This window comes from Salmo salar, chromosome 17 (genome assembly GCF_965601325.2).
Source record: "Salmo salar chromosome 17, fSalSal1, whole genome shotgun sequence".
Lineage (NCBI taxonomy): Eukaryota > Metazoa > Chordata > Actinopteri > Salmoniformes > Salmonidae > Salmo > Salmo salar.
Genome location: NC_138307.1, coordinates 79,951,619 through 79,976,302, shown reverse-complemented (window position 1 = coordinate 79,976,302; position 24,684 = coordinate 79,951,619). Strand labels below are relative to the sequence as shown.

The 24,684-nt window shown below is 44.6% G+C and overlaps 1 protein-coding gene across 3 annotated transcripts in view; it reads left to right on the top strand.

Annotated features, from left to right (window-relative positions):
- Positions 1-24,684, top strand: part of LOC106598947 (receptor-type tyrosine-protein phosphatase R) — a 158,226-nt gene that overhangs the window by 80,136 nt on the left and 53,406 nt on the right. For all 3 annotated transcript variants that reach the window (XM_082964238.1, XM_082964239.1, XM_082964237.1), the window contains 2 exons: positions 18,174-18,287; positions 18,635-18,784. In XM_082964238.1, coding sequence (XP_082820364.1) covers positions 18,174-18,287; positions 18,635-18,784 — 264 coding nt within the window. The remainder of the gene's footprint in view (positions 1-18,173; positions 18,288-18,634; positions 18,785-24,684) is intronic.

The window sequence follows — 24,684 nt, the reverse complement described above, 5'->3', positions numbered from 1 at the left end:
AATGTGGAACGGTTATGTTGCTGGATACAGGAGGGGTTTGTTTCTCCTCAAGTCAGGCTTTTAGAATGTGGAACGGTTATGTTGCTGGATACAGGAGGGGTTTGTTTCTCCTCAAGTCAGGCTTTTAGAATGTGGAACGGTTATGTTGCTGGATACAGGAGGGGTTTGTTTCTCCTCAAGTCAGGCTTTTAGAATGTGGAACGGTTATGTTGCTGGATACAGGAGGGGTTTGTTTCTCCTCAAGTCAGGCTTTTAGAATGTGGAACGGTTATGTTGCTGGGTACAGGAGGGGTTTGTTTCTCCTCAAGTCAGGCTTTTAGAATGTGGAACGGTTATGTTGCTGGGTACAGGAGGGGTTTGTTTCTCCTCAAGTCAGGCTTTTAGAATGTGGAACGGTTATGTTGCTGGATACAGGAGGGGTTTGTTTCTCCTCAAGTCAGGCTTTTAGAATGTGGAACGGTTATGTTGCTGGATACAGGAGGGGTTTGTTTCTCCTCAAGTCAGGCTTTTAGAATGTGGAACGGTTATGTTGCTGGATACAGGAGGGGTTTGTTTCTCCTCAAGTCAGGCTTTTAGAATGTGGAACGGTTATGTTGCTGGATACAGGAGGGGTTTGTTTCTCCTCAAGTCAGGCTTTTAGAATGTGGAACGGTTATGTTGCTGGGTACAGGAGGGGTTTGTTTCTCCTCAAGTCAGGCTTTTAGAATGTGGAACGGTTATGTTGCTGGATACAGGAGGGGTTTGTTTCTCCTCAAGTCAGGCTTTTAGAATGTGGAACGGTTATGTTGCTGGATACAGGAGGGGTTTGTTTCTCCTCAAGTCAGGCTTTTAGAATGTGGAACGGTTATGTTGCTGGGTACAGGAGGGGTTTGTTTCTCCTCAAGTCAGGCTTTTAGAATGTGGAACGGTTATGTTGCTGGATACAGGAGGGGTTTGTTTCTCCTCAAGTCAGGCTTTTAGAATGTGGAACGGTTATGTTGCTGGGTACAGGAGGGGTTTGTTTCTCCTCAAGTCAGGCTTTTAGAATGTGGAACGGTTATGTTGCTGGGTACAGGAGGGGTTTGTTTCTCCTCAAGTCAGGCTTTTAGAATGTGGAACGGTTATGTTGCTGGGTACAGGAGGGGTTTGTTTCTCCTCAAGTCAGGCTTTTAGAATGTGGAACGGTTATGTTGCTGGATACAGGAGGGGTTTGTTTCTCCTCAAGTCAGGCTTTTAGAATGTGGAACGGTTATGTTGCTGGGTACAGGAGGGGTTTGTTTCTCCTCAAGTCAGGCTTTTAGAATGTGGAACGGTTATGTTGCTGGGTACAGGAGGGGTTTGTTTCTCCTCAAGTCAGGCTTTTAGAATGTGGAACGGTTATGTTGCTGGATACAGGAGGGGTTTGTTTCTCCTCAAGTCAGGCTTTTAGAATGTGGAACGGTTATGTTGCTGGATACAGGAGGGGTTTGTTTCTCCTCAAGTCAGGCTTTTAGAATGTGGAACGGTTATGTTGCTGGATACAGGAGGGGTTTGTTTCTCCTCAAGTCAGGCTTTTAGAATGTGGAACGGTTATGTTGCTGGATACAGGAGGGGTTTGTTTCTCCTCAAGTCAGGCTTTTAGAATGTGGAACGGTTATGTTGCTGGGTACAGGAGGGGTTTGTTTCTCCTCAAGTCAGGCTTTTAGAATGTGGAACGGTTATGTTGCTGGATACAGGAGGGGTTTGTTTCTCCTCAAGTCAGGCTTTTAGAATGTGGAACGGTTATGTTGCTGGATACAGGAGGGGTTTGTTTCTCCTCAAGTCAGGCTTTTAGAATGTGGAACGGTTATGTTGCTGGATACAGGAGGGGTTTGTTTCTCCTCAAGTCAGGCTTTTAGAATGTGGAACGGTTATGTTGCTGGATACAGGAGGGGTTTGTTTCTCCTCAAGTCAGGCTTTTAGAATGTGGAACGGTTATGTTGCTGGATACAGGAGGGGTTTGTTTCTCCTCAAGTCAGGCTTTTAGAATGTGGAACGGTTATGTTGCTGGGTACAGGAGGGGTTTGTTTCTCCTCAAGTCAGGCTTTTAGAATGTGGAACGGTTATGTTGCTGGGTACAGGAGGGGTTTGTTTCTCCTCAAGTCAGGCTTTTAGAATGTGGAACGGTTATGTTGCTGGATACAGGAGGGGTTTGTTTCTCCTCAAGTCAGGCTTTTAGAATGTGGAACGGTTATGTTGCTGGATACAGGAGGGGTTTGTTTCTCCTCAAGTCAGGCTTTTAGAATGTGGAACGGTTATGTTGCTGGATACAGGAGGGGTTTGTTTCTCCTCAAGTCAGGCTTTTAGAATGTGGAACGGTTATGTTGCTGGATACAGGAGGGGTTTGTTTCTCCTCAAGTCAGGCTTTTAGAATGTGGAACGGTTATGTTGCTGGGTACAGGAGGGGTTTGTTTCTCCTCAAGTCAGGCTTTTAGAATGTGGAACGGTTATGTTGCTGGGTAGAGGAGGGGTTTGTTTCTCCTCAAGTCATGCTTTTAGAATGTGGAACGGTTATGTTGCTGGATACAGGGGGGGTTTGTTTCTCCTCAAGTCAGGCTTTTAGAATGTGGAACGGTTATGTTGCTGGGTACAGGAGGGGTTTGTTTCTCCTCAAGTCAGGCTTTTAGAATGTGGAACGGTTATGTTGCTGGATACAGGAGGGGTTTGTTTCTCCTCAAGTCAGGCTTTTAGAATGTGGAACGGTTATGTTGCTGGGTACAGGAGGGGTTTGTTTCTCCTCAAGTCAGGCTTTTAGAATGTGGAACGGTTATGTTGCTGGGTACAGGAGGGGTTTGTTTCTCCTCAAGTCAGGCTTTTAGAATGTGGAACGGTTATGTTGCTGGGTACAGGAGGGGTTTGTTTCTCCTCAAGTCAGGCTTTTAGAATGTGGAACGGTTATGTTGCTGGGTACAGGAGGGGTTTGTTTCTCCTCAAGTCAGGCTTTTAGAATGTGGAACGGTTATGTTGCTGGATACAGGAGGGGTTTGTTTCTCCTCAAGTCAGGCTTTTAGAATGTGGAACGGTTATGTTGCTGGGTACAGGAGGGGTTTGTTTCTCCTCAAGTCAGGCTTTTAGAATGTGGAACGGTTATGTTGCTGGGTACAGGAGGGGTTTGTTTCTCCTCAAGTCAGGCTTTTAGAATGTGGAACGGTTATGTTGCTGGATACAGGAGGGGTTTGTTTCTCCTCAAGTCAGGCTTTTAGAATGTGGAACGGTTATGTTGCTGGATACAGGAGGGGTTTGTTTCTCCTCAAGTCAGGCTTTTAGAATGTGGAACGGTTATGTTGCTGGATACAGGAGGGGTTTGTTTCTCCTCAAGTCAGGCTTTTAGAATGTGGAACGGTTATGTTGCTGGATACAGGAGGGGTTTGTTTCTCCTCAAGTCAGGCTTTTAGAATGTGGAACGGTTATGTTGCTGGATACAGGAGGGGTTTGTTTCTCCTCAAGTCAGGCTTTTAGAATGTGGAACGGTTATGTTGCTGGGTACAGGAGGGGTTTGTTTCTCCTCAAGTCAGGCTTTTAGAATGTGGAACGGTTATGTTGCTGGGTACAGGAGGGGTTTGTTTCTCCTCAAGTCAGGCTTTTAGAATGTGGAACGGTTATGTTGCTGGGTACAGGAGGGGTTTGTTTCTCCTCAAGTCAGGCTTTTAGAATGTGGAACGGTTATGTTGCTGGATACAGGAGGGGTTTGTTTCTCCTCAAGTCAGGCTTTTAGAATGTGGAACGGTTATGTTGCTGGATACAGGAGGGGTTTGTTTCTCCTCAAGTCAGGCTTTTAGAATGTGGAACGGTTATGTTGCTGGGTACAGGAGGGGTTTGTTTCTCCTCAAGTCAGGCTTTTAGAATGTGGAACGGTTATGTTGCTGGGTACAGGAGGGGTTTGTTTCTCCTCAAGTCAGGCTTTTAGAATGTGGAACGGTTATGTTGCTGGATACAGGAGGGGTTTGTTTCTCCTCAAGTCAGGCTTTTAGAATGTGGAACGGTTATGTTGCTGGGTACAGGAGGGGTTTGTTTCTCCTCAAGTCAGGCTTTTAGAATGTGGAACGGTTATGTTGCTGGATACAGGAGGGGTTTGTTTCTCCTCAAGTCAGGCTTTTAGAATGTGGAACGGTTATGTTGCTGGGTACAGGAGGGGTTTGTTTCTCCTCAAGTCAGGCTTTTAGAATGTGAAACGGTTATGTTACTGGGTACAGGAGGGGTTTGTTTCTCCTCAAGTCAGGCTTTTAGAATGTGGAACGGTTATGTTGCTGGATACAGGAGGGGTTTGTTTCTCCTCAAGTCAGGCTTTTAGAATGTGGAACGGTTATGTTGCTGGATACAGGAGGGGTTTGTTTCTCCTCAAGTCAGGCTTTTAGAATGTGGAACGGTTATGTTGCTGGATACAGGAGGGGTTTGTTTCTCCTCAAGTCAGGCTTTTAGAATGTGGAACGGTTATGTTGCTGGATACAGGAGGGGTTTGTTTCTCCTCAAGTCAGGCTTTTAGAATGTGGAACGGTTATGTTGCTGGGTACAGGAGGGGTTTGTTTCTCCTCAAGTCAGGCTTTTAGAATGTGGAACGGTTATGTTGCTGGATACAGGAGGGGTTTGTTTCTCCTCAAGTCAGGCTTTTAGAATGTGGAACGGTTATGTTGCTGGGTACAGGAGGGGTTTGTTTCTCCTCAAGTCAGGCTTTTAGAATGTGGAACGGTTATGTTGCTGGATACAGGAGGGGTTTGTTTCTCCTCAAGTCAGGCTTTTAGAATGTGGAACGGTTATGTTGCTGGGTACAGGAGGGGTTTGTTTCTCCTCAAGTCAGGCTTTTAGAATGTGGAACGGTTATGTTGCTGGGTACAGGAGGGGTTTGTTTCTCCTCAAGTCAGGCTTTTAGAATGTGGAACGGTTATGTTGCTGGATACAGGAGGGGTTTGTTTCTCCTCAAGTCAGGCTTTTAGAATGTGGAACGGTTATGTTGCTGGATACAGGAGGGGTTTGTTTCTCCTCAAGTCAGGCTTTTAGAATGTGGAACGGTTATGTTGCTGGATACAGGAGGGGTTTGTTTCTCCTCAAGTCAGGCTTTTAGAATGTGGAACGGTTATGTTGCTGGATACAGGAGGGGTTTGTTTCTCCTCAAGTCAGGCTTTTAGAATGTGGAACGGTTATGTTGCTGGGTACAGGAGGGGTTTGTTTCTCCTCAAGTCAGGCTTTTAGAATGTGGAACGGTTATGTTGCTGGATACAGGAGGGGTTTGTTTCTCCTCAAGTCAGGCTTTTAGAATGTGGAACGGTTATGTTGCTGGATACAGGAGGGGTTTGTTTCTCCTCAAGTCAGGCTTTTAGAATGTGGAACGGTTATGTTGCTGGATACAGGAGGGGTTTGTTTCTCCTCAAGTCAGGCTTTTAGAATGTGGAACGGTTATGTTGCTGGATACAGGAGGGGTTTGTTTCTCCTCAAGTCAGGCTTTTAGAATGTGGAACGGTTATGTTGCTGGATACAGGAGGGGTTTGTTTCTCCTCAAGTCAGGCTTTTAGAATGTGGAACGGTTATGTTGCTGGGTACAGGAGGGGTTTGTTTCTCCTCAAGTCAGGCTTTTAGAATGTGGAACGGTTATGTTGCTGGGTACAGGAGGGGTTTGTTTCTCCTCAAGTCAGGCTTTTAGAATGTGGAACGGTTATGTTGCTGGATACAGGAGGGGTTTGTTTCTCCTCAAGTCAGGCTTTTAGAATGTGGAACGGTTATGTTGCTGGATACAGGAGGGGTTTGTTTCTCCTCAAGTCAGGCTTTTAGAATGTGGAACGGTTATGTTGCTGGATACAGGAGGGGTTTGTTTCTCCTCAAGTCAGGCTTTTAGAATGTGGAACGGTTATGTTGCTGGATACAGGAGGGGTTTGTTTCTCCTCAAGTCAGGCTTTTAGAATGTGGAACGGTTATGTTGCTGGGTACAGGAGGGGTTTGTTTCTCCTCAAGTCAGGCTTTTAGAATGTGGAACGGTTATGTTGCTGGGTACAGGAGGGGTTTGTTTCTCCTCAAGTCAGGCTTTTAGAATGTGGAACGGTTATGTTGCTGGATACAGGAGGGGTTTGTTTCTCCTCAAGTCAGGCTTTTAGAATGTGGAACGGTTATGTTGCTGGGTACAGGAGGGGTTTGTTTCTCCTCAAGTCAGGCTTTTAGAATGTGGAACGGTTATGTTGCTGGATACAGGAGGGGTTTGTTTCTCCTCAAGTCAGGCTTTTAGAATGTGGAACGGTTATGTTGCTGGGTACAGGAGGGGTTTGTTTCTCCTCAAGTCAGGCTTTTAGAATGTGAAACGGTTATGTTACTGGGTACAGGAGGGGTTTGTTTCTCCTCAAGTCAGGCTTTTAGAATGTGGAACGGTTATGTTTCTGGGTACAGGAGGGGTTTGTTTCTCCTCAAGTCAGGCTTTTAGAATGTGGAACGGTTATGTTGCTGGATACAGGAGGGGTTTGTTTCTCCTCAAGTCAGGCTTTTAGAATGTGGAACGGTTATGTTGCTGGGTACAGGAGGGGTTTGTTTCTCCTCAAGTCAGGCTTTTAGAATGTGGAACGGTTATGTTGCTGGGTACAGGAGGGGTTTGTTTCTCCTCAAGTCAGGCTTTTAGAATGTGGAACGGTTATGTTGCTGGGTACAGGAGGGGTTTGTTTCTCCTCAAGTCAGGCTTTTAGAATGTGGAACGGTTATGTTGCTGGGTACAGGAGGGGTTTGTTTCTCCTCAAGTCAGGCTTTTAGAATGTGGAACGGTTATGTTGCTGGGTACAGGAGGGGTTTGTTTCTCCTCAAGTCAGGCTTTTAGAATGTGGAACGGTTATGTTGCTGGGTACAGGAGGGGTTTGTTTCTCCTCAAGTCAGGCTTTTAGAATGTGGAACGGTTATGTTGCTGGGTACAGGAGGGGTTTGTTTCTCCTCAAGTCAGGCTTTTAGAATGTGGAACGGTTATGTTGCTGGATACAGGAGGGGTTTGTTTCTCCTCAAGTCAGGCTTTTAGAATGTGGAACGGTTATGTTGCTGGGTACAGGAGGGGTTTGTTTCTCCTCAAGTCAGGCTTTTAGAATGTGGAACGGTTATGTTGCTGGATACAGGAGGGGTTTGTTTCTCCTCAAGTCAGGCTTTTAGAATGTGGAACGGTTATGTTGCTGGGTACAGGAGGGGTTTGTTTCTCCTCAAGTCAGGCTTTTAGAATGTGGAACGGTTATGTTGCTGGATCGGGAGGGGTTTGTTTCTCCTCAAGTCAGGCTTTTAGAATGTGGAACGATTATGTTGCTGGATACAGGAGGGGTTTGTTTCTCCTCAAGTCAGGCTTTTAGAATGTGGAACGGTTATGTTGCTGGATACAGGAGGGGTTTGTTTCTCCTCAAGTCAGGCTTTTAGAATGTGGAACGGTTATGTTGCTGGATACAGGAGGGGTTTGTTTCTCCTCAAGTCAGGCTTTTAGAATGTGGAACGGTTATGTTGCTGGATACAGGAGGGGTTTGTTTCTCCTCAAGTCAGGCTTTTAGAATGTGGAACGGTTATGTTGCTGGGTACAGGAGGGGTTTGTTTCTCCTCAAGTCAGGCTTTTAGAATGTGGAACGGTTATGTTGCTGGGTACAGGAGGGGTTTGTTTCTCCTCAAGTCAGGCTTTTAGAATGTGGAACGGTTATGTTGCTGGATACAGGAGGGGTTTGTTTCTCCTCAAGTCAGGCTTTTAGAATGTGGAACGGTTATGTTGCTGGATACAGGAGGGGTTTGTTTCTCCTCAAGTCAGGCTTTTAGAATGTGGAACGGTTATGTTGCTGGATACAGGAGGGGTTTGTTTCTCCTCAAGTCAGGCTTTTAGAATGTGGAACGGTTATGTTGCTGGATACAGGAGGGGTTTGTTTCTCCTCAAGTCAGGCTTTTAGAATGTGGAACGGTTATGTTGCTGGGTACAGGAGGGGTTTGTTTCTCCTCAAGTCAGGCTTTTAGAATGTGGAACGGTTATGTTGCTGGGTAGAGGAGGGGTTTGTTTCTCCTCAAGTCATGCTTTTAGAATGTGGAACGGTTATGTTGCTGGATACAGGAGGGGTTTGTTTCTCCTCAAGTCAGGCTTTTAGAATGTGGAACGGTTATGTTGCTGGGTACAGGAGGGGTTTGTTTCTCCTCAAGTCAGGCTTTTAGAATGTGGAACGGTTATGTTGCTGGATACAGGAGGGGTTTGTTTCTCCTCAAGTCAGGCTTTTAGAATGTGGAACGGTTATGTTGCTGGGTACAGGAGGGGTTTGTTTCTCCTCAAGTCAGGCTTTTAGAATGTGAAACGGTTATGTTACTGGGTACAGGAGGGGTTTGTTTCTCCTCAAGTCAGGCTTTTAGAATGTGGAACGGTTATGTTTCTGGGTACAGGAGGGGTTTGTTTCTCCTCAAGTCAGGCTTTTAGAATGTGGAACGGTTATGTTGCTGGATACAGGAGGGGTTTGTTTCTCCTCAAGTCAGGCTTTTAGAATGTGGAACGGTTATGTTGCTGGGTACAGGAGGGGTTTGTTTCTCCTCAAGTCAGGCTTTTAGAATGTGGAACGGTTATGTTGCTGGGTACAGGAGGGGTTTGTTTCTCCTCAAGTCAGGCTTTTAGAATGTGGAACGGTTATGTTGCTGGGTACAGGAGGGGTTTGTTTCTCCTCAAGTCAGGCTTTTAGAATGTGGAACGGTTATGTTGCTGGGTACAGGAGGGGTTTGTTTCTCCTCAAGTCAGGCTTTTAGAATGTGGAACGGTTATGTTGCTGGGTACAGGAGGGGTTTGTTTCTCCTCAAGTCAGGCTTTTAGAATGTGGAACGGTTATGTTGCTGGATACAGGAGGGGTTTGTTTCTCCTCAAGTCAGGCTTTTAGAATGTGGAACGGTTATGTTGCTGGGTACAGGAGGGGTTTGTTTCTCCTCAAGTCAGGCTTTTAGAATGTGGAACGGTTATGTTGCTGGATACAGGAGGGGTTTGTTTCTCCTCAAGTCAGGCTTTTAGAATGTGGAACGGTTATGTTGCTGGGTACAGGAGGGGTTTGTTTCTCCTCAAGTCAGGCTTTTAGAATGTGGAACGGTTATGTTGCTGGATACAGGAGGGGTTTGTTTCTCCTCAAGTCAGGCTTTTAGAATGTGGAACGGTTATGTTGCTGGGTACAGGAGGGGTTTGTTTCTCCTCAAGTCAGGCTTTTAGAATGTGGAACGGTTATGTTGCTGGGTACAGGAGGGGTTTGTTTCTCCTCAAGTCAGGCTTTTAGAATGTGGAACGGTTATGTTGCTGGGTACAGGAGGGGTTTGTTTCTCCTCAAGTCAGGCTTTTAGAATGTGGAACGGTTATGTTGCTGGGTACAGGAGGGGTTTGTTTCTCCTCAAGTCAGGCTTTTAGAATGTGGAACGGTTATGTTGCTGGGTACAGGAGGGGTTTGTTTCTCCTCAAGTCAGGCTTTTAGAATGTGGAACGGTTATGTTGCTGGGTACAGGAGGGGTTTGTTTCTCCTCAAGTCAGGCTTTTAGAATGTGGAACGGTTATGTTGCTGGGTACAGGAGGGGTTTGTTTCTCCTCAAGTCAGGCTTTTAGAATGTGGAACGGTTATGTTGCTGGATACAGGAGGGGTTTGTTTCTCCTCAAGTCAGGCTTTTAGAATGTGGAACGGTTATGTTGCTGGATACAGGAGGGGTTTGTTTCTCCTCAAGTCAGGCTTTTAGAATGTGGAACGGTTATGTTGCTGGGTACAGGAGGGGTTTGTTTCTCCTCAAGTCAGGCTTTTAGAATGTGGAACGGTTATGTTGCTGGATCGGGAGGGGTTTGTTTCTCCTCAAGTCAGGCTTTTAGAATGTGGAACGATTATGTTGCTGGATACAGGAGGGGTTTGTTTCTCCTCAAGTCAGGCTTTTAGAATGTGGAACGGTTATGTTGCTGGATACAGGAGGGGTTTGTTTCTCCTCAAGTCAGGCTTTTAGAATGTGGAACGGTTATGTTGCTGGATACAGGAGGGGTTTGTTTCTCCTCAAGTCAGGCTTTTAGAATGTGGAACGGTTATGTTGCTGGATACAGGAGGGGTTTGTTTCTCCTCAAGTCAGGCTTTTAGAATGTGGAACGGTTATGTTGCTGGGTACAGGAGGGGTTTGTTTCTCCTCAAGTCAGGCTTTTAGAATGTGGAACGGTTATGTTGCTGGGTACAGGAGGGGTTTGTTTCTCCTCAAGTCAGGCTTTTAGAATGTGGAACGGTTATGTTGCTGGATACAGGAGGGGTTTGTTTCTCCTCAAGTCAGGCTTTTAGAATGTGGAACGGTTATGTTGCTGGATACAGGAGGGGTTTGTTTCTCCTCAAGTCAGGCTTTTAGAATGTGGAACGGTTATGTTGCTGGATACAGGAGGGGTTTGTTTCTCCTCAAGTCAGGCTTTTAGAATGTGGAACGGTTATGTTGCTGGATACAGGAGGGGTTTGTTTCTCCTCAAGTCAGGCTTTTAGAATGTGGAACGGTTATGTTGCTGGGTACAGGAGGGGTTTGTTTCTCCTCAAGTCAGGCTTTTAGAATGTGGAACGGTTATGTTGCTGGGTACAGGAGGGGTTTGTTTCTCCTCAAGTCAGGCTTTTAGAATGTGGAACGGTTATGTTGCTGGATACAGGAGGGGTTTGTTTCTCCTCAAGTCAGGCTTTTAGAATGTGGAACGGTTATGTTGCTGGGTACAGGAGGGGTTTGTTTCTCCTCAAGTCAGGCTTTTAGAATGTGGAACGGTTATGTTGCTGGATACAGGAGGGGTTTGTTTCTCCTCAAGTCAGGCTTTTAGAATGTGGAACGGTTATGTTGCTGGGTACAGGAGGGGTTTGTTTCTCCTCAAGTCAGGCTTTTAGAATGTGGAACGGTTATGTTGCTGGGTACAGGAGGGGTTTGTTTCTCCTCAAGTCAGGCTTTTAGAATGTGGAACGGTTATGTTGCTGGGTACAGGAGGGGTTTGTTTCTCCTCAAGTCAGGCTTTTAGAATGTGGAACGGTTATGTTGCTGGATACAGGAGGGGTTTGTTTCTCCTCAAGTCAGGCTTTTAGAATGTGGAACGGTTATGTTGCTGGGTACAGGAGGGGTTTGTTTCTCCTCAAGTCAGGCTTTTAGAATGTGGAACGGTTATGTTGCTGGGTACAGGAGGGGTTTGTTTCTCCTCAAGTCAGGCTTTTAGAATGTGGAACGGTTATGTTGCTGGGTACAGGAGGGGTTTGTTTCTCCTCAAGTCAGGCTTTTAGAATGTGGAACGGTTATGTTGCTGGGTACAGGAGGGGTTTGTTTCTCCTCAAGTCAGGCTTTTAGAATGTGGAACGGTTATGTTGCTGGGTACAGGAGGGGTTTGTTTCTCCTCAAGTCAGGCTTTTAGAATGTGGAACGGTTATGTTGCTGGGTACAGGAGGGGTTTGTTTCTCCTCAAGTCAGGCTTTTAGAATGTGGAACGGTTATGTTGCTGGGTACAGGAGGGGTTTGTTTCTCCTCAAGTCAGGCTTTTAGAATGTGGAACGGTTATGTTGCTGGATACAGGAGGGGTTTGTTTCTCCTCAAGTCAGGCTTTTAGAATGTGGAACGGTTATGTTGCTGGGTACAGGAGGGGTTTGTTTCTCCTCAAGTCAGGCTTTTAGAATGTGGAACGGTTATGTTGCTGGATACAGGAGGGGTTTGTTTCTCCTCAAGTCAGGCTTTTAGAATGTGGAACGGTTATGTTGCTGGGTACAGGAGGGGTTTGTTTCTCCTCAAGTCAGGCTTTTAGAATGTGGAACGGTTATGTTGCTGGGTACAGGAGGGGTTTGTTTCTCCTCAAGTCAGGCTTTTAGAATGTGGAACGGTTATGTTGCTGGGTACAGGAGGGGTTTGTTTCTCCTCAAGTCAGGCTTTTAGAATGTGGAACGGTTATGTTGCTGGGTACAGGAGGGGTTTGTTTCTCCTCAAGTCAGGCTTTTAGAATGTGGAACGGTTATGTTGCTGGGTACAGGAGGGGTTTGTTTCTCCTCAAGTCAGGCTTTTAGAATGTGGAACGGTTATGTTGCTGGGTACAGGAGGGGTTTGTTTCTCCTCAAGTCAGGCTTTTAGAATGTGGAACGGTTATGTTGCTGGGTACAGGAGGGGTTTGTTTCTCCTCAAGTCAGGCTTTTAGAATGTGGAACGGTTATGTTGCTGGATACAGGAGGGGTTTGTTTCTCCTCAAGTCAGGCTTTTAGAATGTGGAACGGTTATGTTGCTGGATACAGGAGGGGTTTGTTTCTCCTCAAGTCAGGCTTTTAGAATGTGGAACGGTTATGTTGCTGGATACAGGAGGGGTTTGTTTCTCCTCAAGTCAGGCTTTTAGAATGTGGAACGGTTATGTTGCTGGATACAGGAGGGGTTTGTTTCTCCTCAAGTCAGGCTTTTAGAATGTGGAACGGTTATGTTGCTGGATACAGGAGGGGTTTGTTTCTCCTCAAGTCAGGCTTTTAGAATGTGGAACGGTTATGTTGCTGGGTACAGGAGGGGTTTGTTTCTCCTCAAGTCAGGCTTTTAGAATGTGGAACGGTTATGTTGCTGGGTACAGGAGGGGTTTGTTTCTCCTCAAGTCAGGCTTTTAGAATGTGGAACGGTTATGTTGCTGGGTACAGGAGGGGTTTGTTTCTCCTCAAGTCAGGCTTTTAGAATGTGGAACGGTTATGTTGCTGGATACAGGAGGGGTTTGTTTCTCCTCAAGTCAGGCTTTTAGAATGTGGAACGGTTATGTTGCTGGATACAGGAGGGGTTTGTTTCTCCTCAAGTCAGGCTTTTAGAATGTGGAACGGTTATGTTGCTGGGTACAGGAGGGGTTTGTTTCTCCTCAAGTCAGGCTTTTAGAATGTGGAACGGTTATGTTGCTGGGTACAGGAGGGGTTTGTTTCTCCTCAAGTCAGGCTTTTAGAATGTGGAACGGTTATGTTGCTGGGTACAGGAGGGTTTTGTTTCTCCTCAAGTCAGGCTTTTAGAATGTGGAACGGTTATGTTGCTGGGTACAGGAGGGGTTTGTTTCTCCTCAAGTCAGGCTTTTAGAATGTGGAACGGTTATGTTGCTGGATACAGGAGGGGTTTGTTTCTCCTCAAGTCAGGCTTTTAGAATGTGGAACGGTTATGTTGCTGGATACAGGAGGGGTTTGTTTCTCCTCAAGTCAGGCTTTTAGAATGTGGAACGGTTATGTTGCTGGATACAGGAGGGGTTTGTTTCTCCTCAAGTCAGGCTTTTAGAATGTGGAACGGTTATGTTGCTGGGTACAGGAGGGGTTTGTTTCTCCTCAAGTCAGGCTTTTAGAATGTGGAACGGTTATGTTGCTGGATACAGGAGGGGTTTGTTTCTCCTCAAGTCAGGCTTTTAGAATGTGGAACGGTTATGTTGCTGGATACGGGGGGGGGGGAGACATAAGTGATTGGGGTAAATCTTATTTTTAACGGATGACATGCGCCCACACACGACCTTTCGACCTTGACCTCTCTGGCCGGTCACTGTTCCCAGGCCTGTCTGGGATCCTCTTTATTGGGCTGACCACTGCATGACCCTTAGGACTGGTACTAAACCAGGTTAGCTGGAGGTAATCAGTTCGCCATCTGGAACAAATGACACGTTAACTAAAAGTGGTTTTCCTTGTTTTGAAGGGGTTCCACCTTGACAGAGAGAGAGAGACAGGGACAGAGAGAGGGAGGAATTGAGAGAGAGGGACAGAGAAAGAGAGAGAGAGAGAGAGACAGGGACAGAGAGAGGGAGGAAGGGAGAGAGAGGGACAGAGAGAGAGAGAGAGACAAAGAGAGGGACAGAGAGAGGGAGGAAGGGAGAGAGAGGGACAGAGAGAGAGAGAAAGAGAAAAATAGAGAGAGAGAGAGAGAGAGAGAGAGAGAGAGAGAGAGAGAGAGAGAGGGGGGACAGAGAGAGGGAGAAAGGGAGAGAGAGGGAGGAAGAGCAAGAGAGAGAGAGAGAGAAAGAGGGACAGAGAGAGAGACAGATAGAGAGAGAGGGACAGAGAGGGACAGAGAGAGGCAGGAAGGGAGAGAGAGAGGAAGGGAGAGAGACAGAGTGTGAAAGTGATTGTAGAAGTGTCAGTGGATGGATGGTAATGTAGTAATGTTGGTAGAGAGTGTTATAGAGAGGTAACAGAGGTAACATATTGTTATAGATAGATAACAGAGTGTTATAGAGAGGTAAAATAGTGTTATAGAGAGGTAACAGAGAGTTATAGAGAGGTAACAGAGTGTTATAGAGAGGTAACAGAGTGTTATAGAGAGGTAAAATAGTGTTATAGAGAGGTAACAGAGAGTTATAGAGAGGTAACAGAGTCTTATAGAGAGGTAACAGAGTGTTATAGAGAGGTAACAGAGTGTTATAGAGAGGTAACAGAGTGTTATAGAGAGGTAACAGAGTGTTATAGAGAGGTAACAGAGTGTTATAGAGAGGTAACATAGTGTTATAGAGTGTTAACATAGTGTTATAGTGAGGTAACATAGTGTTATATAGAGGTAACAGATTGTTATAGAGAGGTAACATAGTGTTATAGAGAGGTAACAGAGTGTTATAGAGAGGTAACAGTGTTATAGAGAGGTAACAGAGTGTTATAGAGAGCTAACATAGTTTTATAGAGAGGTAACAGAGTGTTATAGAGAGGTAACAGAGTGTTATAGAGAGGTAACAGTGTTATAGAGAGGTAACAGAGTGTTGTAGAGAGGTAACAGAGTGTTATAGAGAGGTAACAGAGTGTTAGTATAGAGAGGTAACAGAGTGTTAGTATAGAGAGGTAACAGAGTGTTAGTATAGAGAGGTAACAGAGAGTTATAGAGAGGTAACAGAGTGTTATAGAGAGGTAACAGAGTGTTATAGAGAGGTAACAGAGTGTTATAGAGAGGTAACAGAGTGTTAGTATAGAGAGGTAACAGAGAGTTATAGAGAGGTAACAGAGTGTTATAGAGAGGTAACAGAGTGTTATAGAGAGGTAACAGAGTGTTATAGAGAGGTAACAGAGTGTTATAGAGAGGTAACAGAGTGTTATAGAGAGGTAACAGAGTGTTAGTATAGAGAGGTAACAGAGTGTTATAGAGAGGTAACAGAGTGTTATAGAGAGGTAACAGAGTGTTATAGAGAGGTAACAGAGTGTTATAGAGAGGTAACATAGTGTTATAGAGAGGTAACAGAGTGTTATAGAGAGGTAACAGTGTTATAGAGAGGTAACAGTGTTATAGAGAGGTAACAGAGTGTTATAGAGAGGTAACAGTGTTATAGAGAGGTAACATAGTGTTATAGAGAGGTAACAGAGTGTTATAGAGAGGTAACAGAGTGTTATAGAGAGGTAACATAGTGTTATAGAGAGGTAACAGAGTGTTATAGAGAGGTAACAGTGTTATAGAGAGGTAACAGTGTTATAGAGAGGTAACAGAGTGTTATAGAGAGGTAACAGTGTTATAGAGAGGTAACAGAGTGTTGTAGAGAGGTAACAGAGTGTTATAGAGAGGTAACAGAGTGTTATAGAGAGGTAACAGAGTGTTATAGAGAGGTAACACAGTGTTATAGAGAGGTAACAGTGTTATAGAGAGGTAACAGAGTGTTATAGAGAGCTAACATTGTTTTATAGAGAGGTAACAGAGTGTTATAGAGAGGTAACAGAGTGTTATAGAGAGGTAACAGTGTTATAGAGAGGTAACAGAGTGTTGTAGAGAGGTAACAGAGTGTTATAGAGAGGTAACAGAGTGTTATAGAGAGGTAACAGAGTGTTATAGAGAGGTAACAGAGTGTTAGTATGGAGAGGTAACAGAGAGTTATAGAGAGGTAACAGAGTGTTATAGAGAGGTAACAGAGTGTTATAGAGAAGTAACAGAGTGTTATCCTCTATGGGACCGGCGGGACGAATTCGTCCCACCTACGTAACAGCCACTGCCATCCTGTGGCGCGATTTTCAAAATCTTCAAAATCATATTACTTCAATTTCTCAAACATATGACTATTTTACAGCCATTTAAAGATAAGACTCTCGTTAATCTAACCACACTGTCCGATTTCAAAAAGGCTTTACAACGAAAGCAAAACATTAGATTATGTCAGCAGAGTACCAAGCCAGAAATAATCAGACACCCATTTTTCAAGCCAGCATATAATGTCACCAAAACCCAGAAGACAGCTAAATGCAGCACTCACCTTTGATGATCTTCATCAGATGACAACCCTAGGACATTATGTTATACAATACATGCATGTTTTGTTCAATCAAGTTCATATTTATATCAAAAACCAGCTTTTTACATTAGCATGTGACGTTCAGAACTAGCATACCCCCCGCAAACTTACGGGGAATTCGCTAACATTTTACTAAATTACTCACGATAAACGTTCACAAAAAGCATAACAATTATTTTAAGAATTATAGATACAGACCTCCTCTATGCACTCGATATGTCCGATTTTAAAATAGCTTTTTGGTGAAAGCACATTTTGCAATATTCTCAGTAGATAGCCCAGGCATCACGGGCTCGCTATTTAGACACCCGGCAAGTTTAGCACTCACCATAATCATATTTACTATTATAAAAATGTCATTACCTTTTGTTGTCTTCGTCAGAATGCACACCCAGGACGTCTACTTCAATAACAAATGTTGGTTTGGTCCAAAATAATCCATCGTTATATCCGAATAGCGGCGTTTTGTTCGTGCGTTCCAGACACTATCCGAAATAGTAAAGAAGTGTCGCGCGCTTGGCGCAATTCCTGACAATAAAATTCAAAGTATTCCATTGCCGTACGTGGAAGCATGTCAACCGCTGTTTAAAATCAATTTTTACGTCATTTTTCTCGTAGAAAAGCGCTAAAATTCCGACAGGGAATCTCCTTTTCGGCAAACAGAGGAAAAAATCCCAAAGGCGGGGGCGGTCGGGGTCACGCGCATAAGCTAGTGTCTCTTGATGGGCCACTTGAGAAAGGCGATAATGTGTTTCAGCCTGGGGCTGGAATGACGACATTCTGTTTTTTCCCGGGCTATGAGAGCCTATGGACGACGTGGGAAGTGTCACGTTAGAGCAGAGATCCTTAGTAAATGATAGAGATGGCAAAGAAGTTCCAGAAATGGTCAGACAGGCCACTTCCTGTAAAGGAATCTCTCAGGTTTTGACCTGCCATTTGAGTTCTGTTATACTCACAGACACCATTCAAACAGTTTTAGAAAATTTAGGGTGTTTTCTATCCATATGTAATAAGTATATGCATATTCTAGTTACTGAGTAGGAGTGGTAACCAGATTAAATCGGGTATGTTTTTTATCCAGCCGTGTCAATGCTGCCCCCTAGCCCTAACAGGATTTATAGAGGTAACAGAGTGTTATAGAGAGGTAACAGAGTGTTATAGAGAGGTAACAGAGTGTTATAGAGAGGTAACAGAGTGTTATAGAGAGGTAACAGAGTGTTATAGAGAGGTGTGTGTTACAGAGAGGTAACAGAGTGTTACAGAGTGTTATAGAGAGGTAACAGAGTGTTATAGAGAGGTAACAGAGTGTTATAGAGAGGTAACAGAGTGTTATAGAGAGGTACCACTACAGAGCATGTCTCTCCATCCTCTTTGGAAAAGGGTATATTTCCCATCTTGTGAGTGTTTGGTAGGAAGTTAGTGTACAGTGTGTGTGTTGGCAAGGTAACAGGCAGTACAGAGTTCCTGTCTGATGTTCTGCTGTTCAGGACACAGTCAATCACTCTCTTGTTGGCACCAGTCAATCCAGATGTCTCCCCTGTGAATTCAACTCTGGTTTCCATGGTGATATATCTCTCTCCTGCTCTGGGCTGTCAGTGTGTCTCACACTTTCCCCCCTCTCTCTTTCTCCCCCCTCTCCACCTTCCCCCCCCCCCCCCCCTCCCTCCCTCCCTCCCTCCCTCCCCTCCCTCCCTCCCTCCCCCTTCCTCTCTCTCGCCCCCTCCCTCACTCCCTCACTTCCTCCCTCCCTCCATCTCTCCCCTTTCCCTCCCTCCCTCCCCCCCTGCTGTCCCCCCCCTCCATCCCCCTCCCTCCCTCCCTCCCTCCATCCCCCTCCCTTCCTCCCCCATCCCTCCCTCCCTCCCCCCTGCTGTCCCCCCCTCCATCCCCCTCCCTCCCTCCCCCCCTGCTGTCCCCCCTCCATCCCCCTCCCTCCCTCCCCCCTGCTGTCCCCCCCTCCCTCCCCCCCTGCTGTCCCCCCTCCATCCCCCTCCCTTCCTCCCCCATCCCTCCCTCCCTCTGTCAGAACCTGCAGGTTGATGTGAGGAGGTTAAATGTGTCTCTTCTAAAGCGGTTCAGAGAGGGGGTAGCTGCTGCTCTGGACATCTCCCCCAGACACCTCCACATCAACAGACTCAATGTAAGACACACACACGCACGCACGCACGCACGCACGCACGCACGCACGCACGCACACACACACACACACACACACACACACACACACACACACACACACACACACACACACACACACACACAACACCCTTTACTGACAATAGACATTGATAAGGATGACTTTAAACTAGTTTCCACTGAATACAGATTGTTGTGGTTAATACAGACTGGCCAGACCTACATAACAACACATCCCACAAACCACTTCACCGCTGTACAATAGTTCAAGCTTAATGTGAGGTTGTCTGTGGATATCATTAAATCTGAGCGTTATCTAACATCCTCTTCCTCCTCTACCCCCCCCAATAGGAGAGGAAGAATGGCATTGAGCTGTATGTGTCATCTGATAGGCCAGGGGCCACGGAGCCCCTCCCAGCAGAGGAAGTTATCCAATCACTGAACATCAACATCCTGCATCGTAGCCTGGGTCACTTCGGCATCACAGAGGTCTCCTCAGAGGTGCGCTACTTCCTGTATGTGTGCACGTGTGTATGTGTGTGTGCATGTGTGTGTGTGTGTGTGTGTGTGTGTGTGTGTGGGTGTGTGTGTGTGTGTATGTACAAGCGTGTGTGCGTTCGTTCACACGTGCGTGTCACAGCTAGGTGTATAAATATTTACGTTTGTAGCACTGAGCAAGTCTTTCATCCATAACATACTACAATCTCCTTCATGTGAATGGATCCTCTGTTGTAGTTGTCTAGGAGCTCTTTGAAGCTCTGTCCTGCTGGATTTACACCTGACGGAGAAGAGAAGGGTAGCTTTGATCACAACGCACACAGAAGTCCTAATGGTTCCTCTGTGTTGGGCTTTATGCTCTGTGTTATTAGTCCTAATGTTTCCTCTGTGTTGGGCTTTATGCTCTGTGTTATTAGTCCTAATGGTTCCTCTGTGTTGGGCTTTATGCTGTGTGTTATTAGTCTTAATGGTTCCTCTGTGTTGGGCTTTATGCTCTGTGTTATTAGTCCTAATGGTTCCTCTGTGTTGGGCTTTATGCTCTGTGTTATTAGTCCTAATGGTTCCTCTGTGTTGGGCTTTATGCTCTGTGTTATTAGTCCTAATGGTTCCTCTGTGTTGGGCTTCATGCTCTGTGTTATTAGTCCTAATGGTTCCTCTGTGTTGGCTTTATGCTCTGTGTTATTAGTCCTAATGTTTCCTCTGTGTTGGGCTTTATGCTCTATGTTATTAGTCCTAATGGTTCCTCTGTGTTGGGCTTTATGCTCTGTGTTATTAGTCCTAATGTTTCCTCTGTGTTGGGCTTTATGCTCTGTGTTATTAGTCCTAATGGTTCCTCTGTGTTGGGCTTTATGCTGTGTGTTATTAGTCCTAATGTCTCCTCTGTGTTGGGCTTTATGCTCTGTGTTATTAGTCCTAATGTTTCCTCTGTGTTGGGCTTTATGCTCTGTGTTATTAGTCCTAATGTTTCCTCTGTGTTGGGCTTTATGCTCTGTGTTATTAGTCCTAATGGTTCCTCTGTGTTGGGCTTTATGCTCTGTGTTATTAGTCCTAATGGTTCCTCTGTGTTGGGCTTTATGCTCTGTGTTATTAGTCCTAATGGTTCCTCTGTGTTGGGCTTTATGCTCTGTGTTATTAGTCCTAATGTTTCCTCTGTGTTGGGCTTTATGCTCTGTGTTATTAGTCCTAATGGTTCCTCTGTGTTGGGCTTTATGCTCTGTGTTATTAGTCCTAATGGTTCCTCTGTGTTGGGCTTTATGCTCTGTGTTATTAGTCCTAATGTTTCCTCTGTGTTGGGCTTTATGCTCTGTGTTATTAGTCCTAATGTTTCCTCTGTGTTGGGCTTTATGCTCTGTGTTATTAGTCCTAATGTTTCCTCTGTGTTGGGCTTTATGCTCTGTGTTATTAGTCCTAATGGTTCCTCTGTGTTGGGCTTTATGCTCTGTGTTATTAGTCCTAATTTCTCCTCTGTGTTGGGCTTTATGCTCTGTGTTATTAGTCCTAATGTTTCCTCTGTGTTGGGCTTTATGCTCTGTGTTATTAGTCCTAATGTTTCCTCTGTGTTGGGCTTTATGCTCTGTGTTATTAGCCCTAATGGTTCCTCTGTGTTGGGCTTTATGCTCTGTGTTATTAGTCCTAATGGTTCCTCTGTGTTGGGCTTTATGCTCTGTGTTATTAGTCCTAATGGTTCCTCTGTGTTGGGCTTTATGCTCTGTGTTATTAGTCCTAATGGTTCCTCTGTGTTGGGCTTTATGCTCTGTGTTATTAGTCCAAATGGTTCCTCTGTGTTGGGCTTTATGCTCTGTGTTATTAGTCCTAATGGTTTCTCTGTGTTGGGCTTTATGCTCTGTGTTATTAGTCCTAATGGTTCCTCTGTGTTGGGCTTTATGCTCTGTGTTATTAGTCCTAATGGTTCCTCTGTGTTGGGCTTTATGCTCTGTGTTATTAGTCCTAATGTTTCCTCTGTGTTGGGCTTTATGCTCTGTGTTATTAGTCCTAATGTTTCCTCTGTGTTGGGCTTTATGCTCTGTGTTATTAGTCCTAATGGTTCCTCTGTGTTGGGCTTTATGCTCTGTGTTATTAGTCCTAATGGTTTCTCTGTGTTGGGCTTTATGCTCTGTGTTATTAGTCCTAATGGTTCCTCTGTGTTGGGCTTTATGCTCTGTGTTATTAGTCCTAATGGTTCCTCTGTGTTGGGCTTTATGCTCTGTGTTATTAGTCCTAATGTTTCCTCTGTGTTGGGCTTTATGCTCTGTGTTATTAGTCCTAATGTTTCCTCTGTGTTGGGCTTTATGCTCTGTGTTATTAGTCCTAATGGTTCCTCTGTGTTGGGCTTTATGCTCTGTGTTATTAGTCCTAATGGTTCCTCTGTGTTGGGCTTTATGCTCTGTGTTATTAGTCCTAATGTTTCCTCTGTGTTGGGCTTTATGCTCTGTGTTATTAGTCCTAATGTTTCCTCTGTGTTGGGCTTTATGCTCTGTGTTATTAGTCCTAATGTTTCCTCTGTGTTGGGCTTTATGCTCTGTGTTATTAGTCCTAATGTTTCCTCTGTGTTGGGCTTTATGCTCTGTGTTATTAGTCCTAATGGTTCCTCTGTGTTGGGCTTTATGCTCTGTGTTATTAGTCCTAATTTCTCCTCTGTGTTGGGCTTTATGCTCTGTGTTATTAGTCCTAATGTTTCCTCTGTGTTGGGCTTTATGCTCTGTGTTATTAGTCCTAATGTTTCCTCTGTGTTGGGCTTTATGCTCTGTGTTATTAGCCCTAATGGTTCCTCTGTGTTGGGCTTTATGCTCTGTGTTATTAGTCCTAATGGTTCCTCTGTGTTGGGCTTTATGCTCTGTGTTATTAGTCCTAATGGTTCCTCTGTGTTGGGCTTTATGCTCTGTGTTATTAGTCCTAATGGTTCCTCTGTGTTGGGCTTTATGCTCTGTGTTATTAGTCCAAATGGTTCCTCTGTGTTGGGCTTTATGCTCTGTGTTATTAGTCCTAATGGTTTCTCTGTGTTGGGCTTTATGCTCTGTGTTATTAGTCCTAATGGTTCCTCTGTGTTGGGCTTTATGCTCTGTGTTATTAGTCCTAATGGTCCCTCTGTGTTGGGCTTTATGCTCTGTGTTATTAGTCCTAATGTTTCCTCTGTGTTGGGCTTTATGCTCTGTGTTATTAGTCCTAATGGTTCCTCTGTGTTGGGCTTTATGCTCTGTGTTATTAGTCCTAATGTTTCCTCTGTGTTGGGCTTTATGCTCTGTGTTATTAGTCCTAATGTTTCCTCTGTGTTGGGCTTTATGCTCTGTGTTATTAGTCCTAATGGTTCCTCTGTGTTGGGCTTTATGCTCTGTGTTATTAGTCCTAATGGTTCCTCTGTGTTGGGCTTTATGCTCTGTGTTATTAGTCCTAATGTTTCCTCTGTGTTGGGCTTTATGCTCTGTGTTATTAGTCCTAATGTTTCCTCTGTGTTGGGCTTTATGCTCTGTGTTATTAGTCCTAATGGTTCCTCTGTGTTGGGCTTTATGCTCTGTGTTATTAGTCCTAATGGTTCCTCTGTGTTGGGCTTTATGCTCTGTGTTATTAGTCCTAATGTTTCCTCTGTGTTGGGCTTTATGCTCTGTGTTATTAGTCCTAATGTTTCCTCTGTGTTGGGCTTTATGCTCTGTGTTATTAGTCCTAATGTTTCCTCTGTGTTGGGCTTTATGCTCTGTGTTATTAGTCCTAATGGTTCCTCTGTGTTGGGCTTTATGCTCTGTGTTATTAGTCCTAATTTCTCCTCTGTGTTGGGCTTTATGCTCTGTGTTATTAGTCCTAATGTTTCCTCTGTGTTGGGCTTTATGCTCTGTGTTATTAGTCCTAATGTTTCCTCTGTGTTGGGCTTTATGCTCTGTGTTATTAGCCCTAATGGTTCCTCTGTGTTGGGCTTTATGCTCTGTGTTATTAGTCCTAATGGTTCCTCTGTGTTGGGCTTTATGCTCTGTGTTATTAGTCCTAATGGTTCCTCTGTGTTGGGCTTTATGCTCTGTGTTATTAGTCCTAATGGTTCCTCTGTGTTGGGCTTTATGCTCTGTGTTATTAGTCCAAATGGTTCCTCTGTGTTGGGCTTTATGCTCTGTGTTATTAGTCCTAATGGTTCCTCTGTGTTGGGCTTTATGCTCTGTGTTATTAGTCCTAATGGTTCCTCTGTGTTGGGCTTTATGCTCTGTGTTATTAGTCCTAATGGTTCCTCTGTGTTGGGCTTTATGCTCTGTGTTATTAGTCCTAATGTTTCCTCTGTGTTGGGCTTTATGCTCTGTGTTATTAGTCCTAATGTTTCCTCTGTGTTGGGCTTTATGCTCTGTGTTATTAGTCCTAATGGTTCCTCTGTGTTGGGCTTTATGCTCTGTGTTATTAGTCCTAATGGTTCCTCTGTGTTGGGCTTTATGCTCTGTGTTATTAGTCCTAATGGTTCCTCTGTGTTGGGCTTTATGCTCTGTGTTATTAGTCCTAATGGTTCCTCTGTGTTGGGCTTTATGCTCTGTGTTATTAGTCCTAATGTTTCCTCTGTGTTGGGCTTTATGCTCTGTGTTATTAGTCCTAATGTTTCCTCTGTGTTGGGCTTTATGCTCTGTGTTATTAGTCCTAATGGTTCCTCTGTGTTGGGCTTTATGCTCTGTGTTATTAGTCCTAATGGTTCCTCTGTGTTGGGCTTTATGCTCTGTGTTATTAGTCCTAATGTTTCCTCTGTGTTGGGCTTTATGCTCTGTGTTATTAGTCCTAATGTTTCCTCTGTGTTGGGCTTTATGCTCTGTGTTATTAGTCCTAATGTTTCCTCTGTGTTGGGCTTTATGCTCTGTGTTATTAGTCCTAATGTTTCCTCTGTGTTGGGCTTTATGCTCTGTGTTATTAGTCCTAATGGTTCCTCTGTGTTGGGCTTTATGCTCTGTGTTATTAGTCCTAATGTTTCCTCTGTGTTGGGCTTTATGCTCTGTGTTATTAGTCCTAATGTTTCCTCTGTGTTGGGCTTTATGCTCTGTGTTATTAGTCCTAATGTTTCCTCTGTGTTGGGCTTTATGCTCTGTGTTATTAGTCCTAATGGTTCCTCTGTGTTGGGCTTTATGCTCTGTGTTATTAGTCCTAATGGTTCCTCTGTGTTGGGCTTTATGCTCTGTGTTATTAGTCCTAATGGTTCCTCTGTGTTGGGCTTTATGCTCTGTGTTATTAGTCCTAATGGTTCCTCTGTGTTGGGCTTTATGCTCTGTGTTATTAGTCCTAATGGTTCCTCTGTGTTGGGCTTTATGCTCTGTGTTATTAGTCCTAATGGTTTCCTCTGTGTTGGGCTTTATGCTCTGTGTTATTAGTCCTAATGGTTCCTCTGTGTTGGGCTTTATGCTCTGTGTTATTAGTCCTAATGGTCCCTCTGTGTTGGGCTTTATGCTCTGTGTTATTAGTCCTAATGTTTCCTCTGTGTTGGGCTTTATGCTCTGTGTTATTAGTCCTAATGGTTCCTCTGTGTTGGGCTTTATGCTCTGTGTTATTAGTCCTAATGTTTCCTCTGTGTTGGGCTTTATGCTCTGTGTTATTAGTCCTAATGTTTCCTCTGTGTTGGGCTTTATGCTCTGTGTTATTAGTCCTAATGGTTCCTCTGTGTTGGGCTTTATGCTCTGTGTTATTAGTCCTAATGTTTCCTCTGTGTTGGGCTTTATGCTCTGTGTTATTAGTCCTAATGTTTCCTCTGTGTTGGGCTTTATGCTCTGTGTTATTAGTCCTAATGTTTCCTCTGTGTTGGGCTTTATGCTCTGTGTTATTAGTCCTAATGGTTCCTCTGTGTTGGGCTTTATGCTCTGTGTTATTAGTCCTAATGGTTCCTCTGTGTTGGGCTTTATGCTCTGTGTTATTAGTCCTAATGGTTCCTCTGTGTTGGGCTTTATGCTCTGTGTTAT